The sequence below is a fragment of the Lithobates pipiens genome, unplaced genomic scaffold (genome assembly GCF_037356315.1).
Source record: "Lithobates pipiens isolate NorthernLeopardFrog02 unplaced genomic scaffold, aLitPip1_a1.2 Scaffold_16, whole genome shotgun sequence".
Lineage (NCBI taxonomy): Eukaryota > Metazoa > Chordata > Amphibia > Anura > Ranidae > Lithobates > Lithobates pipiens.
Window position 1 is genome coordinate 495,544,278 of NW_027507748.1, and position 14,813 is coordinate 495,559,090.

The 14,813-nt window shown below is 46.3% G+C and overlaps 1 protein-coding gene across 1 annotated transcript in view; it reads left to right on the forward strand.

The window, feature by feature from the left end:
* Positions 1-14,813, forward strand: part of RBM26 (RNA binding motif protein 26) — a 105,184-nt gene that overhangs the window by 19,141 nt on the left and 71,230 nt on the right. The window contains exons 4-5 of the mRNA XM_077483059.1: positions 1,940-2,025; positions 4,724-4,873. Of these exons, the coding sequence (XP_077339185.1) occupies positions 1,940-2,025; positions 4,724-4,873 (236 nt within the window). The remainder of the gene's footprint in view (positions 1-1,939; positions 2,026-4,723; positions 4,874-14,813) is intronic.

Below are 14,813 nucleotides of genomic sequence, written 5' to 3' on the forward strand. Positions count from 1 at the left end.
GCACTCATCACCTCATGCTGGAAACAGTGCTGTGTCAGAGCTAAAATGCTTCCTCCTCCAGTTGGACAACAGGACCTCTGGTACGCTTGGGGGGGGTTTCTCCCCGCTTATCACCCCCCTGTGCTGACAGTCTCCCCCTCTTGGAAGGAGCCCTTAGAGCCGTCTGGTTTTGAACGGCCCGACTGGCTATCTAAACCAGCCTTTCTCAAGCAGTGTGCCGCGGGATTAGGGCTGTCAGGTGAGCCCTATCCCCTGCCGAAATGTACATTGGCACTGTGAGAAGCTCCGTCAGCCTCAAAAGTGAAAGTAAAGTGCAGGGGAGTGTGCTGTGCTCTCTGCTTCCCCCTACAGTGCAGTACCCGGCTGAATGAGGAAGCTGGAAAGGTAGAGTACTGTGCTAAAAGCTAGATTCGTTTTAAAAGGGCTTTATTCATGTGTCTGTATGTATGTGCGCATGTGTCTGTATGTATGTGCGCATGTGTCTGTATGTATGTGCGCATGTGTCTGTATGTATGTGCGCATGTGTCTGTATGTATGTGCGCATGTGTCTGTATGTATGTGCGCATGCGTCTGTATGTATGTGTGTGTGTGCGCGCGTGTGTCTGTATGTGTGTGCATGTGTTTGTGTATGTCTGTCTGTATGTGTGCATTTGTGTGTTACTTTTAATCTGGACACCCCCCCCCCCCCATTCCTGTACCATCAGAACTGCTTTTGTAGGGCTTGAGTGGGATAGCAGCCAGGACTGCTGCTCCTCTGAAAAGCAATCCATGCACAGATCACTTTTCAGAGGCATTTGAAAGGCAGTAAAGAGGCATTATTTTGCCACCTCACCACCTGTTTTAAGCCCGTAAATGTAGCATCACTATACCGCAACTGTGCAATCCACACAGTTGCGGGGTAGTTGCAGTGCAGGCCCGTTCACCCTGGGTATACCTCCAACTGCAGCCGCATCGGTGTTCTCTGATGCCCAAACATGAGGAGGCACGTTTTTAAACAAAGAGGCGGCATTAAAAGGTTGAGTGACACAGGCATTTCCTTTGACACATTATTTTTTTTTTTTTTTACTGCTGAATTAGGCTGGGCATTAATAGCAGCAATTGTGCTGGACTATAGCCTTAGCAGTGTATGCATTCCTTCTGCTGCTTTGTGCATCAGGCTATGGGCGGAAGGGGGACAAGGAACAACTCAAAGGGTTCTAGAGGATCTGTTATTTCACGACAACCTAAATCCATGTCTAAAGAGGCATCCTCCTCTGAGAGGAGTGTGTCCGGTCAGAGTTAACCATCAGGGGGACTGGTGTTGCAGCAGCTCTGGACACTTCAGTGTGTATATGTGTGTATATATATATATATATATATCTATCATTTTCACCCAGGAGTTTTTTTTTTCTTCTACCATCTTAAGTTTCGAACAGAAGATTGATGCTTTATTCGCTTCCCGCTGTGGCCCCAAGCATGGCAGATCCCTGTCCATTGCTTAGGATCCTCATACTGAGGAACAAGGGGAGAGAGATCATGAAGTTCTCTAAAAGGATCAGGAAGAGGCTGATGACTCCCGGAGAGACTGTTGGGTACACTCCCTTACTTAGTCAACATAGGCCCTTAACCTGAAATCCTGGCATTTGTTCATGCCAGATGGCCTTTGCATTACCATACAAGTCTATAGGAGTGCATAGTGCACTTAAGACAACAGATCAGAGGTAGGTCAAATTAACTAAATGTGTTAGACTGATGCCAATAACCTAAGTATTAACTCTCCTGAATTCAGACCAGTACCCCATTCTGGTATCTTTTGATGGGTTCCCATACATAAAATTTGCACTTATGAACTCAATTGAATAAGGCTGCCGGTAAATGCATCTACTTTCCTTATGACAAATACATCACTTTGTATCTTTTGGGCTTTGGTAAGAACTTCCCTTTTTGTATTTCTTTTTAGAGTAGAGATGAAGAAAGGGAGAGAAGAGGCTCAAGAAGAACTAATCATAGTCCCCAGCCTTCAACTACTCGTCATAGAGAAAACAGGTAACTTGATCTTAATGGCAGTGGGTACTTCTTGTGTATGCCTTGTCCAATTTTCAAAAAAATAACCTTCATTGCTACTTGGGTCTATGTGTTGTGTGTTTTTTTTTTGTCATTTTACTTCTCACTTATGCAAGGTGATTAGCTTAAAGTGGTTGTAAACCCTTACAAACCACTTTGACCTACAGGTAAGCCTAGATTAAGGCTTACCTGTAGGTCCAAGCAATATCTCCTAAACCTATATGGTTTAGGAGATGTTTGCCCGAAAACGGGCACCGCTGTTTATGGCGCATGCGCCGTAGACAGCGGCGCGCATGCGCACTGAGCGCGGCATTTCCAGGAATGGAGCTGCCGCGCGTGTCAACTCCCGTCCGCATGCGCGGGAGTGACGTCATCGCCGAATGACAGCGGCGGAGCTGCGCGACCCCACCAACAAGATGGATGCGGCGGACTACAGGGGACAGCGGCGACTTCGCTGGCTCCTGTGTCAGGTAAGTGACACATAATGGGCTACTATGCGATGCATAGTAGTCCATTATGCTTTGCCTTTGCAGGGAATGAAAGAGGAAGTATACCCATCAGGGTTTACTTCCTCTTTAAGATCCTGGCCCACTTTCCCATGCCATTACATGCACTAGCACTTTTGTTTTGAACAGCATGCTTCAGTGGGCTTGGATTCCCAGCTAATAACTTGGCTTGCAGTTTAAAGCAAATGTGGGCTGTATCCCTCATTCTTTCCGTTAATGCCATATAGGAGACGTTGTTTTTTTTTTGTTTTGTTTTTTGTAAGTTGACAGCGACCATCATGTTTGATGGATTTACAACAGGGGTATTTTTGTTGGATTTTTACTTTTTATTAATAAAGGAGATGTTTTGGTTGTCGTTTTTTAGGTTGCACCTGTGTTTTTTTGGGAGAGTGAGTAGAGCTACTAATTCACATGTGTGTTTGTGGGGGGTGCTACCTGGAGGTCTCCTTAGTCACTCTCTGACCGGCCGCTCCCTTTGAGGGCCTGTGGCCTGGTATTTTTTAGGAGGGGGGTGGAGGTGCATGCTTGTCTCTCCTCACCTGTCCAGGCCAGCTAAGCAGCATGCTTGAATTTAGGGTCCGGTATGGATTTTCTTTTCGAGGGACCACACGTTTTTACAAGGGAGGGGAATATTTAAATTGCTGGCAAATTACATCATTCATTGCCAGCTTTTTAAAAAAAACAAACACCAAAAAAATAAAAACGGACATGATATAGCCCTCCCTTAACCACTTGGGATCCGCGCTATTGCCAAATGACGGCATTAGCGCGGATCTACTTTTCCGGGACTACGTCTATTGACGTGGTCCCGGGTACGAGCGGCCTGCGCGCGCCCTGTGATCGGCGAGTCCGTGAGACTCGCCTGATCACCGATCCGTGCAAGGGGTCGATCCCGACCCCTTATCACGTGATCAGCTGTCAGCCAATGACAGCTGATCATGTGATAGAACGGAGCCGGTAATCGGCTATTATTCCTCCTCGCGCTGACAGCGCGAGGAGAGAAAAAAAAAGCCGATCACCGGCGGCCGTGATCGGGACATCAGTCCCGATCACGGCCAGCAATACAGCTGACCACCTGCCCCCTGCCAGTGCCCACCTGCCCACCGCAGTGCCATCCTGAATAAAAGTGCCACCCACAGTGCCACCCACAGTGCCACCCACAGTGCCATCCAGCAGTGCCACCAACAGTGCCACCCACAGTGCCCACAATGTGCCTCAAAGGTGCTGCCCATCAGTGCCCAGCAGTGCCGCCCATCAGTGCCCAGCAGTGCCACCTATCAGAGCCACCTATCAGTGCCACCTATCAGTGCCCATCAGTCCCATCTATCAGTGGTACCTATCAGTGCCCATCCGTGCCACTTATCCGTGCCACCCATCCATGCCATCTTATCTGTGCCCATCGGTGCCGCCTTATCTGTGCCCATCGGTGCCGCCTTATCTGTGCCTATTAGTGCTGCCTTAACTATGCCTATCAGTGCCCACCAATGCAGCCTATCAGTGCCCACCAATGCAGCCCATCAGTGCCCACCAATGCAGCCATCAGTGCCGCCTAATCAGCGCACTTCAATGAAGGAGAAAAACTATTAAAACATGATTTTTATTTTTTTTTGCATCTTTTTTTGTTTGTTTAGCAAAAAATAAAACTCCGAGCTGTAACTAAATACCACCAAAAGAAAGCTCTATTTGTGGGAAAAAAAATGATAAAAATTTAATTTGGGTACAGTGTTGTATGCCCGCGCAATTGTCATTCAAAGTGCATCAGCGCTGAAAGCTGAAAATTGGTCTGGGACTGAGGGGGGTTTAAGTGCCCAGTAAGCAAGTGGTTAATCTATTGAATAGAGATGGGCTCTGGTGCATTTGGAATCTTACCAGGAAGCCGACGCACATGGCTAATCACAGGCAGTGAGACATTTCCTGGTCCGCAGCTGCACAGATTGGGCTATTTCTCACTGCATGTGCTTAGTGGTGTACAGTGTTAGCTTCCTGGTGGGATCCCGAACACGCCTGAGCCCATTTCTACTATTGAAGATTAAAAAAATGTTTTGCCTTTACTTTAATCTGTATATTCAGAAGGGTAAGCCTAATTTCTCATTGGTATTGCTGCTGCTCAGCCCCTTGCAAATGTATCTAATGATTTTATTTTTGAAATCTTTCTATCTGTCACTTCTAAACAGAGAAAACAACCGAAGACGAAGTAATTCTGAGAGAGAGAGCAACTCTACTCAAAACTCTTTTAGGTCTGGAGGACAAGAGCCAAAACAAGATGTTGACACCACATCATCTCGTTTAGGTGGTAGCAAAATACAGAGTTCAAAAACTACAAGGTAAAAACTTTTTAGTCTGCTTGCTTTTGGAAGAGTTAAAGTGTAGCTCTTTAAAAAATGTTGTTTTGGGCAGGGTAAGGCCTCATGTACACTGCTGCTGGTAAACGGACGTTTGGGAGCAGTTGGCCATTTTTTTTTCAGCTGCCCCTGAAGTCTCCTCTTATATTATCAGTACATGTACACAGGGTCGTTAAGTCGTTTCTAGACAGTTGAGTTTAGAAGCATTTTTTGGAACACAGAAAATGCGTTTAGGACTGATGTTCAGCGGCATTTGAAATGCCAAATGCCTGTAACAGCTTGTAAACAGGGCATTTAGTTTAGACGTTTTTGTGTTTCTTTAATTGTACATCACGGGACACAAAGCCATAGTAATTACTAAGTGGGTTATAGTCCACCTTCTGGTGCTGGACACTGGCACACCCTAAACAGAAAGTGGCCTGCCTATATAACCCCTCCCATACAGGGAGCATCTCAGTTTTTTCACCAGTGTCTAAGGTGTTGGTCACGAGTGAAGATGTGCTGTGCTCCACTGGAGCAATCCTTGCTGGGGCTAGCTATGCAGCCGGATTCATTCAACGTTCAAAGTATCCGAAGAAACAAGGTTTTGCTTGTAAGCACTTCTCTTTTTAGAGAGCTGGACCCCGGGATCCAGTACTTTTGGTATTAAGGCCATAAAGTTATACTGGTGGGGTGCTATTACAGGTCCAGGATTGTGGGTTTCCGAGGGTCCCCGGGTCCTGAAGGTTTGTTAATGGAACCCAACGTGAAGGGTGAAGTTTGGGTCTGTTGGTTTTACCACCGAAAACCCTGCGGCAGGAAAGGTAAGTGGAGTTTTCTAGGAAACCTTTACATTTTCTTATGAAATGTCTCCTTTTAAAGAGGGATTCCACCAAAAAAAAAAATATTAAAAGCCAGCAGCTATAAATACTACAGCTGCTGACTTTTAATAAATGGACACTCACCTGTCCCGGGTTCCAGCGATGCCGAGATCGATCGCTCGGCTCTCGGCTGCTGTAGTCACCATTCTAGGTGAGGGAATCAGGAAGTGAAGCGAATCGGCTTCACTTCCCGGTTCCCTACTGCGCATGCGCGAGCCGCGCAATAGGAAATCTCCGCGCTGTCACTGGGACCCGTGTGTGTCCCAGCAGACAGCGCGGCAGGGCAGGAAATGGCGTAGACTCCCACGGGAGTCTATGCCCGGAAGTGGGTGAAAATACCTGTCTTTGACAGGTATCTCCACCCCCCTCCCCCCTGAAAGGTGTCAATTGTGACACCGGAGGGGGGGAGGGATCCGATCAGCGGAGGTTCCACTTTAGGGTGGAATCCCGCTTTAAAGTAAATGTTGTCATGCCTAAGTGTCACCACTGGGGGGCTGTATAGAGCACATACTTTTTCATGCTTTGCTCAGAGATCATGCTGTGTCACAGAAGCAGCAGACTTTTTTTCCTCTGGCTAGCAGGCAGACCTCCAGTAAGGTTGGGGGGTTTTGCTTCCTCCAGACACCCCTACCTGGGCTGAACTCTTCCCCTCTTCATGAGGCTAAGTATAAGGGAGAACTGAAAACAATGGGCAATAACATTTTCTTTCATTGCCCCTACTCTCAATCTTAAGATTGATGGTGCAATTTCTTGCTGAATGGTCTGCTCCCCATTTATGTACCCTTGCGGTTGTAAGTGTTTGGGTTCGCTAAAGCCTCCTCAGTATTTTCCCCCCTAAAAAGTTTTCACACTTTATCCTATGGTGGAGGAAATTCACTATGTAGGGTATACCAGCAATTAACACTGCTATATCTTCTGTGAATAATAGTTTGACTTGTCCGGGAGACCATGCTCAAATGCTTAGGGATCCAACAGATAAATAGTTGAAATTCCTATTTAAAAAAAAAAAACACTTTTTTTTTCTCCGGCAGATTGAGTGTTTTAGCCTGTAATCGTCGAGAGACTCGTTTAACCACTTCAGCCCCGGAGGATTTGGCTAGCCAAAGACCGGAGCACTTTTTGCGATTTGGCACTGTCACTTTAACTGACAATTGCATAGTCGTGCAATAGCAGCTTTCTTTTGGTGGTATTTGATCACCTCTGGTTTTTATTTTTTGTGCTATAAACAAAAAAGAGCAACGATTTTGAAAACGCATTTTTTTACTTTTTGCTACAAAAAATATGAAAAACATTTTTTTTCCCTCAGTTTAGGCTGATATGTATTCTTCTACATATTCTTGGTTAAAAAAAAATCACAAGCATTTGGTTTGCGCAAAAGTTATAGCGTCTAAAAATAGGGGCATTTTTATTTATTTTTTTGCTAGTAATGGTGGCGATCAGTGATTTTTATCATGACTGCGACATTATGGCGTACACATCGGACACTTTTGGCGCTATTTTGGGACCATTCACGTTTATACAACAATCAGTGCGATTAGAAATGCATTGATTACTGTGTAAATGTGACTGGCAGGGAAGGGGTTAACACTGGGTGGCGCTGTAGGGGTTAAGTGTGCCCTAGGGAGTAATTCTAACTGGGGGGGGGGGGGGGGGGGCTGTGATTACAGGGAGCTATGATCAGTGACAGTGTCACTAGGTAGAACGGGGAGATGCTTGTTTACATTAGCATCTCCCTGTTCTTCCTCTCTGAGGCGATCTCAGGACCCGCTTTTGGACTCGTGGTGGACGTGCCCGCTAGCCAAGCCTTTTTCGCATGGGGGCCGTGGCTAAATGGCGTCAGACGCCGGCCACACGTGGAGGAAGTAATTAAGGCTACACGGGCAGAGCTGCAGTCTGGTGGTGGAGGGACAGAGCAGAGTGGTTGCTGGTCAGGTTTGGTGACATAGGCATCTTCCTTTTGTTGACAACATTGTACTGTATAGCTAGGACTAATAGCAGCTATTGTACTGTAGCCTAGCAAGTGTTACATTCATTTGCTGGTAGTGCCTCTGCTTTGTACTGCAAGTTGAGCCGTCAGGGTAAGCTGTTATTGCAGTCGCTCAAGACGCTTCAGCCCCTGAGTATGTTACACGTGAAGTGTTGTCCTCTGCCATTGCTGGCTTAGAGAAAAGGCTTGATGCGATTCCCCCCCCCCCCTTCAGAGCAGGGTTAAACGCAGTAGATCCCCTTCAAGTGCTCAAGATCCTCTTCTGGAGGTTCAGGATGCCGGGGGTATCAGGCAGATCTTCCTAGGGATATGAAAGATACTGGCTTATCCTCTTCTGGGGATCCTAACAAGGAAGGAGTATCACCACAGGAGAGCTTGCTTGTGCACGCTCTCACTAAGTTGGTTCGTTCAACTTTTTTGCTACCTGCAGCGCAGGCTTCTGATGATCCCATCTCTAAGTTATGATCATTAAAACCTCCTCCGGCTGGGGATGCCTTTCCTATCCATTTGTGGCTAAGAAAACTTATGTACGCAGAGTGGGAACACCCGGATATGCAGTTTTATCCTCCTAAAAGATTTGCCAAACTGTATCCTATGAAAGAGAATTTCTATAAGAAATGGGGGATTCCAGCGGTTGATGCTGCAATTACCTCCGTAAATTAGAACCTCACATGTCCGGTTGATAATGCACTCCTGTTAAAGGACTCAGCGGATAAGCAGCTGGAGCACATTTCTAAGAACCAGGTGGCATTAGCAGGTTCAGCAGTGCAGCCGGTTTTGGCCGCAATGGGTGTATCCCAGGCCATTAGGGAACAATTTGAGGAGATGCTTACGTTTTTACCTGCTAAAGAGGTTCAGCGGTATGCTGATTTAGCATGAGAGATCCCTCCATTCAGATTTCACGTATGATGTTGGGACTAGCGCATTCTCGCAGAGTTCTTTGGCTTAAGAGTTGGTCAGCTGAAGCACCGTGTAAGAAGCTCCTAGCCAGTTTCCCTTTTCATGGTGAACGGCTATTCAGCGAAGATTTGGATAAATACTTACAAAAGATTTCCTATGGCAAAAGCTCTCTGTTGCCAGTAAAGAAGAAATTTTTACATTTCTCATTTAAGCAGGCCTCTTCTCCTGTATCGGCCGCAAGGTTCAAGGGGGAAACCCCAGGGACAGCACCAAGGTCAGAAAAGATCTTGGGGAAAGAAGCCCACCAAGCAGAGTACTAAAGCCTCCTTATGAAGAGGCGCCCCCCGCTCGCTCGGATGGGGGGGAAGGCTCCTGCAATTTTCAAAGATCTGGCAGGAGAAATGTCAGGACAAATGGGTGGCTTCTGCGGTGTCTCTAGGTTACAAACTAGAGTTCCGAGTTTTGCCGTCTCCCCAGTTTCTAAGTTCCCAAGGACCCAGAAAAGAAGGCTCTCCTAGCACTGGACCATCTGCTAGCCAAGGCAGTCATATCAGAGGTTCCCTTAGAGGAACAAGGCACAGGTTTTTATTCAAACCTCTTCACGGTCCCGAAACTAAACGGGGAAGTGAGACCTATTTTAGATCTCAGAGATCTAAATCAGCACTTGAGCATCCGATCCTTCAACATGGAATCAATTCGGTCTGCAGTAGCCATTCTCAGAGGAGAATTTTTGGCTTCAATCGATATCAAGGATGCCTATCTTCATGTGCCAATATTTCCCGCTCACCAGCGGTTTCTACGCTTCGAAGTAGAAAACCGTCACTTTCAGTTTGTGTCCCTGCCATTCGGTCTAGCCACAGCTCCTCGAGTATTTTGAAAGATTCTGGCTCCTGCTTTAGCCAGATTAAGGGCTCAGGACATAATGGTCCTAGCCTATTTGGACGACCTACTCTTCCTAGATCATTCAGTTTATGGGTTAGACCACAGTCTGGAGACAATGGTAAACTACCTGGAATCTCTAGGCTGGGTTCTCAACCTAGAAAAGTCCTCCTTGAGGCCATCAAGGAGAGTACAGTACCTGGGACTAATCATAGATACCAGGCAGGGAAAATGTATTTCTACCTCCAAAGAGAATCGGTTCCATTGTAGAACTAATTCATCTCCTCAAAGCAAAGAAAAAGCCTTCCATTCGCTTGTGCATGAGATTATTGGGGAAGATGGTGGCCTCCTTCAAAGTCATCCCTTACGCACGTTTCATTCAAGATTGCTACAAAGCGCAATCCTGTCAGCCTGGAACAAAAAGGTTTAGGCCTTTTGATTTTCCGATTCAGCTTGCTCCAGAAGTACGTCAGAGCCTGAATTGGTGGCTGATATCCGGCAACCTTCAAAAGGGAAGGACATTTCTACCTTCCACCTGTAACCACGGATGCCAGTCTTTTAGCCTGTGGAGCAGTCTTGGAAGAGGATTCTGTCCAGGGAAAGTGGTGCAGGTTGGGAAAGACCTTGCCTATCGCTATTTTGGAAATTCGGGCAAATCCGTCTGGCTTTAAGAGCCTGGACAGTCAGACTGAAGGGCTGTCCTGTCAGGATTCAGTCCGACAACGCCACGGCTGTGGCTTACATCAATCACCAGGGGGGCACGAGGAGTCGTGCAGCCCAGAGAGAGGTGAATCACATTTTGTCTTGGGCAGAACACAATGTCCCTTGCCTATCGGCAGTGTTCATTTCCGGGATAGAGAATTGGCCGCCAACTGTTTCCAGGAGAGTGGTCTCTTCACCCCGACATCTTTCTTGCGATATGTCAGAGATGGGGTACTCTGGACGTGAACCTGTTCGCGTCCAGATTCATCAACAAAGTTGACAACTTTGTGTCAAGGACAAGGGATCCACTAGTTTGCGGAACAGATACATTAGTCTTCCCATGGGATCAGTTTTCTCTGATCTGTGCATTTCCTCCAGTTCTGCTACTTCCGTGTCTTCTTCGCAGGAACAAAGGGAGGTGATTCTCGTGGCTACAGCGTGGCCCAGAAGGCCTTGGTTTGCCAAGATCATAAGGATGGCAGTAGGAGTTCCCTGGACTCTGCCATTACAGCCGGAACCTTCTTTCACAGGGTCCGGTATTCCATCCTACCTTACAGACGCTAAATTTGACGGTCTGACTATTGAGACCCACATCCTAAGGGGTCGTAGGTTATCTCCTTCAGTCATATCTACCTTGATTAATGCCAGGAAGCCAGCTTACAGGATCATCTACTATAGAGTCTGGAAGGCATATGTTTCCTGGTGCGGATCCAGGGGTTGGCACCCCAGGAAATATGTTATAGTTAGAATTCTTGAATTCCTACAGATGGGATTAGAGATGAATCTGGCCTTGAATACCATCAAGGGCCAGATCTTGGCTTTGTCAGTATTTTCTCAGCAGCTTTTAGCTTCTCACTCTTTAGTGCGTAGCTTTGTGCAGGGGGTAACGCGTATCAGTCCTCTGATCAAGACACCCCTGAACTTGGTCCTGTCAGCTTTACAAAAGCAGCCTTTTGAACCTTTACGTGAAATTCCCTCGGATCTGTTGGCCAGAAAGATGGTCTTTCTGGTTGCCATTTCTTCTGCCAGAAGAGTTTCTGAACTAGCAACTCTATCTTGTAAGGAGCCATATCTGATTATGCATAAGGATGAGGTGGTTTTACACCCTCATCCTGAATGCCTGCCAAAGGTAGTGACAGGTTTTCACTTAAACCAAGATATTGTTCTTCCTTCTTCCCAGAGCCTCAATCTAGGGAAGAGAGGTTGCTACATTCCCTTGATGTGGTTAGGGCGGTCAGAGTATATTTAAGAGCGACCGCTCAAGTTCGTAAGACAGATATTTTGTTTGTTCTGCCGGATGGTCCAAGGAGAGGACAGACAGCATCTAGATCCATTATTACTAAGTGGATTTGTCAGCTCGTTGTACATGCTTAAATGGTTTAAAGAGGAAGGTTCCTCCTTTTCATATTAAGGCACACTCTACCAGGGCGATTAGTACCTCCTGGGCGGTGCATCATCAGGCCTCTGCGGCTCAGATCTGTAAAGCCGCGACATGGTCTTCAGTTAATACATTTACCAGATTTTATCAAATCGATGTTAAGGGTCAGGAGGATTCTGCCTTTGGGCACAATGTACTGCAGTTGCTATGGGACATCCCACGTAGTAAGTACTATGGCTTTGTGTCCCCTGATGTAAGAAAATAAAATATGATTTTTAAAACGGCTTGCCTGTAAAATCCTTTTCTTTAATGTGCATCAGGGGACACTGAGGTCCCTCCTTTCTTCTCCTTATACACTTTGATTGCTTGGCTATAAAACTGAGGACTCCCAGTAGTGGGAGGGGTTATATGCGGGAAGTTCACACCTTAAGGGGCGTGCCAGTGTCTAGCACCCAATACGCTGATATAACCCATGTAGTAAGTACTATGGCTCTGTGTCCCCTGATGTACATCAAAGAAAAGGATTTTACAGGTAAGCTGTTTTAAAAATCCTATTTTTCAGTGTGTAACTCTGCTTTCTGGGCTAGCTACTGCACCTTGAGTGCTTACAAAGGTTCTGGCCCCTCTTCTAGCCAGATTAGGGGCCCAAGGTATAACGATTATAGTTTACCTGGATGATCTGTTCTTGATAGTCCAGTTGGTAGCCCGCTTAGACCAACGTATGGTCACCACATTCAACTACCTGTAATATCTAGGTCGGTTTCTCAGCCTAGGGGAAATCTTTAAAACCATGAAAAGGGCTAAGATACTTGGGTCTGATCATAGGTACACCCAGAAAAGGGTATTCTTGCCCCAGGCAAAGATCAGTGCCATAAAGGAACTGATTTAGGTGAATTCTTCTATTCAACTTTGCATGTGGTTGTTGGGAAAGATGGTGGCTTCATTCAAGGCTGTTCCTTGTGCTCAGATTCATTTGATACTATCGGCTTGGAACAAAGGGTTCAAGCTCTAGATTCCTAATGTATCTGACTCCAAAGCCTATAGCCACATCACCCTGAAAGTGCCCAATCTCATCTGATTTTGGAGGCTAAGCAGGGTCAGACCCGGATGGACCACCTGGAAATACCAGGTACTGTAGGCTGGAGCCTCAGTTTATGGTTAATATATAAAATTCTGCAAAGGGGAAAATCCTTACTTCAGTTACCACGGAAGTGGTCCAGATCAGAAATGACCTTGCCCATTATCATTCTAGAAATTCAGGCAGAGCACTTGGTTCTGAGGGCCTGAATGTTCAGTTTACAGTATTGTCCTGCCTGGATTCAATCCGACAGTCCACAGCAATGGCCTATATTCATCAGGGGGGCACAAGAAGTTTTGCGCCCAGAGAAAGGTGAATCATATCCTATCTTGGGCAGAAAACAATGTACTTTGCCTATTGGCAGTCTTCGTTCTAGGAATAGAAACTTGGCAGACTATTGAATCGCCAGCAGTTGTTCCCGGGAAAATGGTTCCTTCACCTCGATATCTTCCTGTCAATATGCCAAAGATGGGGGATTCCAGACATAGATCTGTTTATGTCCAGGTTCAACAAAGAAATCGCCAATTGTGTGTGAAAAACAAAGGATCCATGTGGAACAGATGCCTTTCTTATCCCCGTGAAATCGGTTCTCACTGATTTATGCATTCCCTCCTATTCTGCCTGCGTCCACAACTTCTTCGCAAGATCAAGCAGGAAGGAAAGTGGAAGTTCCGCTCATCTGATCCCTCTCCCCCTCCGGTGCCACAATTGGCACCTTTCAGGGGGGAGGGGGGTGCAGATACCTGGATAATCCAGGTATCTGCATCCACTTCCGGGACAAGCTAGCCTCAGCTAGCCGCAGATGCCCCCACCCCCCGTTGTGTTCTGGGAAACACACAGTTCCCAGGACACAGCGGGGACCAGTGGTGACATGCAGCGCGACTTGTGCATGCGCAGTAGGGAACCGGGCAGTGAAGCCGCAATGCTTCACTTCTCAATTCCATGACAGAGGATGGCGGCGGGGGCAGCGGAGAGACGAGCGATTGCTTGTCATCTGCCGCCGACATCGCTGGACCCTGGGACAGGTAAGTGTCAATTTATTAAAAGTCAGCAGCTGAAATATTTGTAGCTGCTGGCTTTTAATATTTTTTTTTAAAGGTGCAGCTCCTCTTTAAAGACAACTGCTCAGATTCGGAAAACGGATGTTTTGTTCGTATTGCCTGAAGGTCCTAAAAGAGGACAGGCAGCATGGAAATACTGTTACTACTATTCTAAATGGATTTAACAAGTAATTGTTCTAGCTTATGGTTTAAAGAGGTAGTTCATACCCTCTCAAATCAAAACGCACTCCTCTAGGGCTGTTAGTGCTTTGTGAGCAGTGCATCACCAAGCCTCCATGGCTCAAATCTGCAAAGCCGCAACTGGATCTTCAAGCCATACATTTAGCAGATTCTATCAGGTGGCTGTAAAAAGACATGAGGATATCTCCTCTGGACACAGTGTACTGCAGGCAGCAGTATAAGTCCTCTGTTCTCATGGTGCACTACTTTTTGTTGCGTCTCCCTCCTCTCAGTTGGCATTGCTCTGGGACATCCCACATAGCAATTACTATGGTTCTGTGTCCCGTGATGTACGATTAAAGAAAATAGGATTTTTATAACAGCTTACCTTTAAAATCATTTTCTGTTGAAGTAAATCACGGGACACAGAGGTCCCGCCCTCCTTTTTCTAGTATACACTTGTATTGCTTTGCTACAAAACTGAGATGCTCCCGGTATGGGAGGGGTTATATAGGGAGGCAACTTCCTGTTTACGATGTGCCAGTGTCCAGCACCTGAAGGTGGACTATAACCCACATAGTAATTACTATGGCTCTGTGTCCCGTGATGTACTTCAAAAGAAAAGGTTTTTACACGTAAGCCGTTATAAAAAAAACTAATTTTACAAATGCGGCATGTAAACGTGGCTAAACGGCCGTTTTTAAAACTCAGATCCTAGCTGTCAAGTTAAATTGTTGAGGAGAGGTTAAACAATGTCCCGTGTACATGAAGCCTGAGGCAAGGCTTGAGCTCCAGCTGAATCGGCATTTCTGTGGTAAATGTCCTTCGGTAATATCAACATGTGCAATAAATCTTTGTGTATATGTTTAGCTGTGAATTTATTTTTGGTGTTTGTTTTTTTTTTTCCTTTATTTTTTT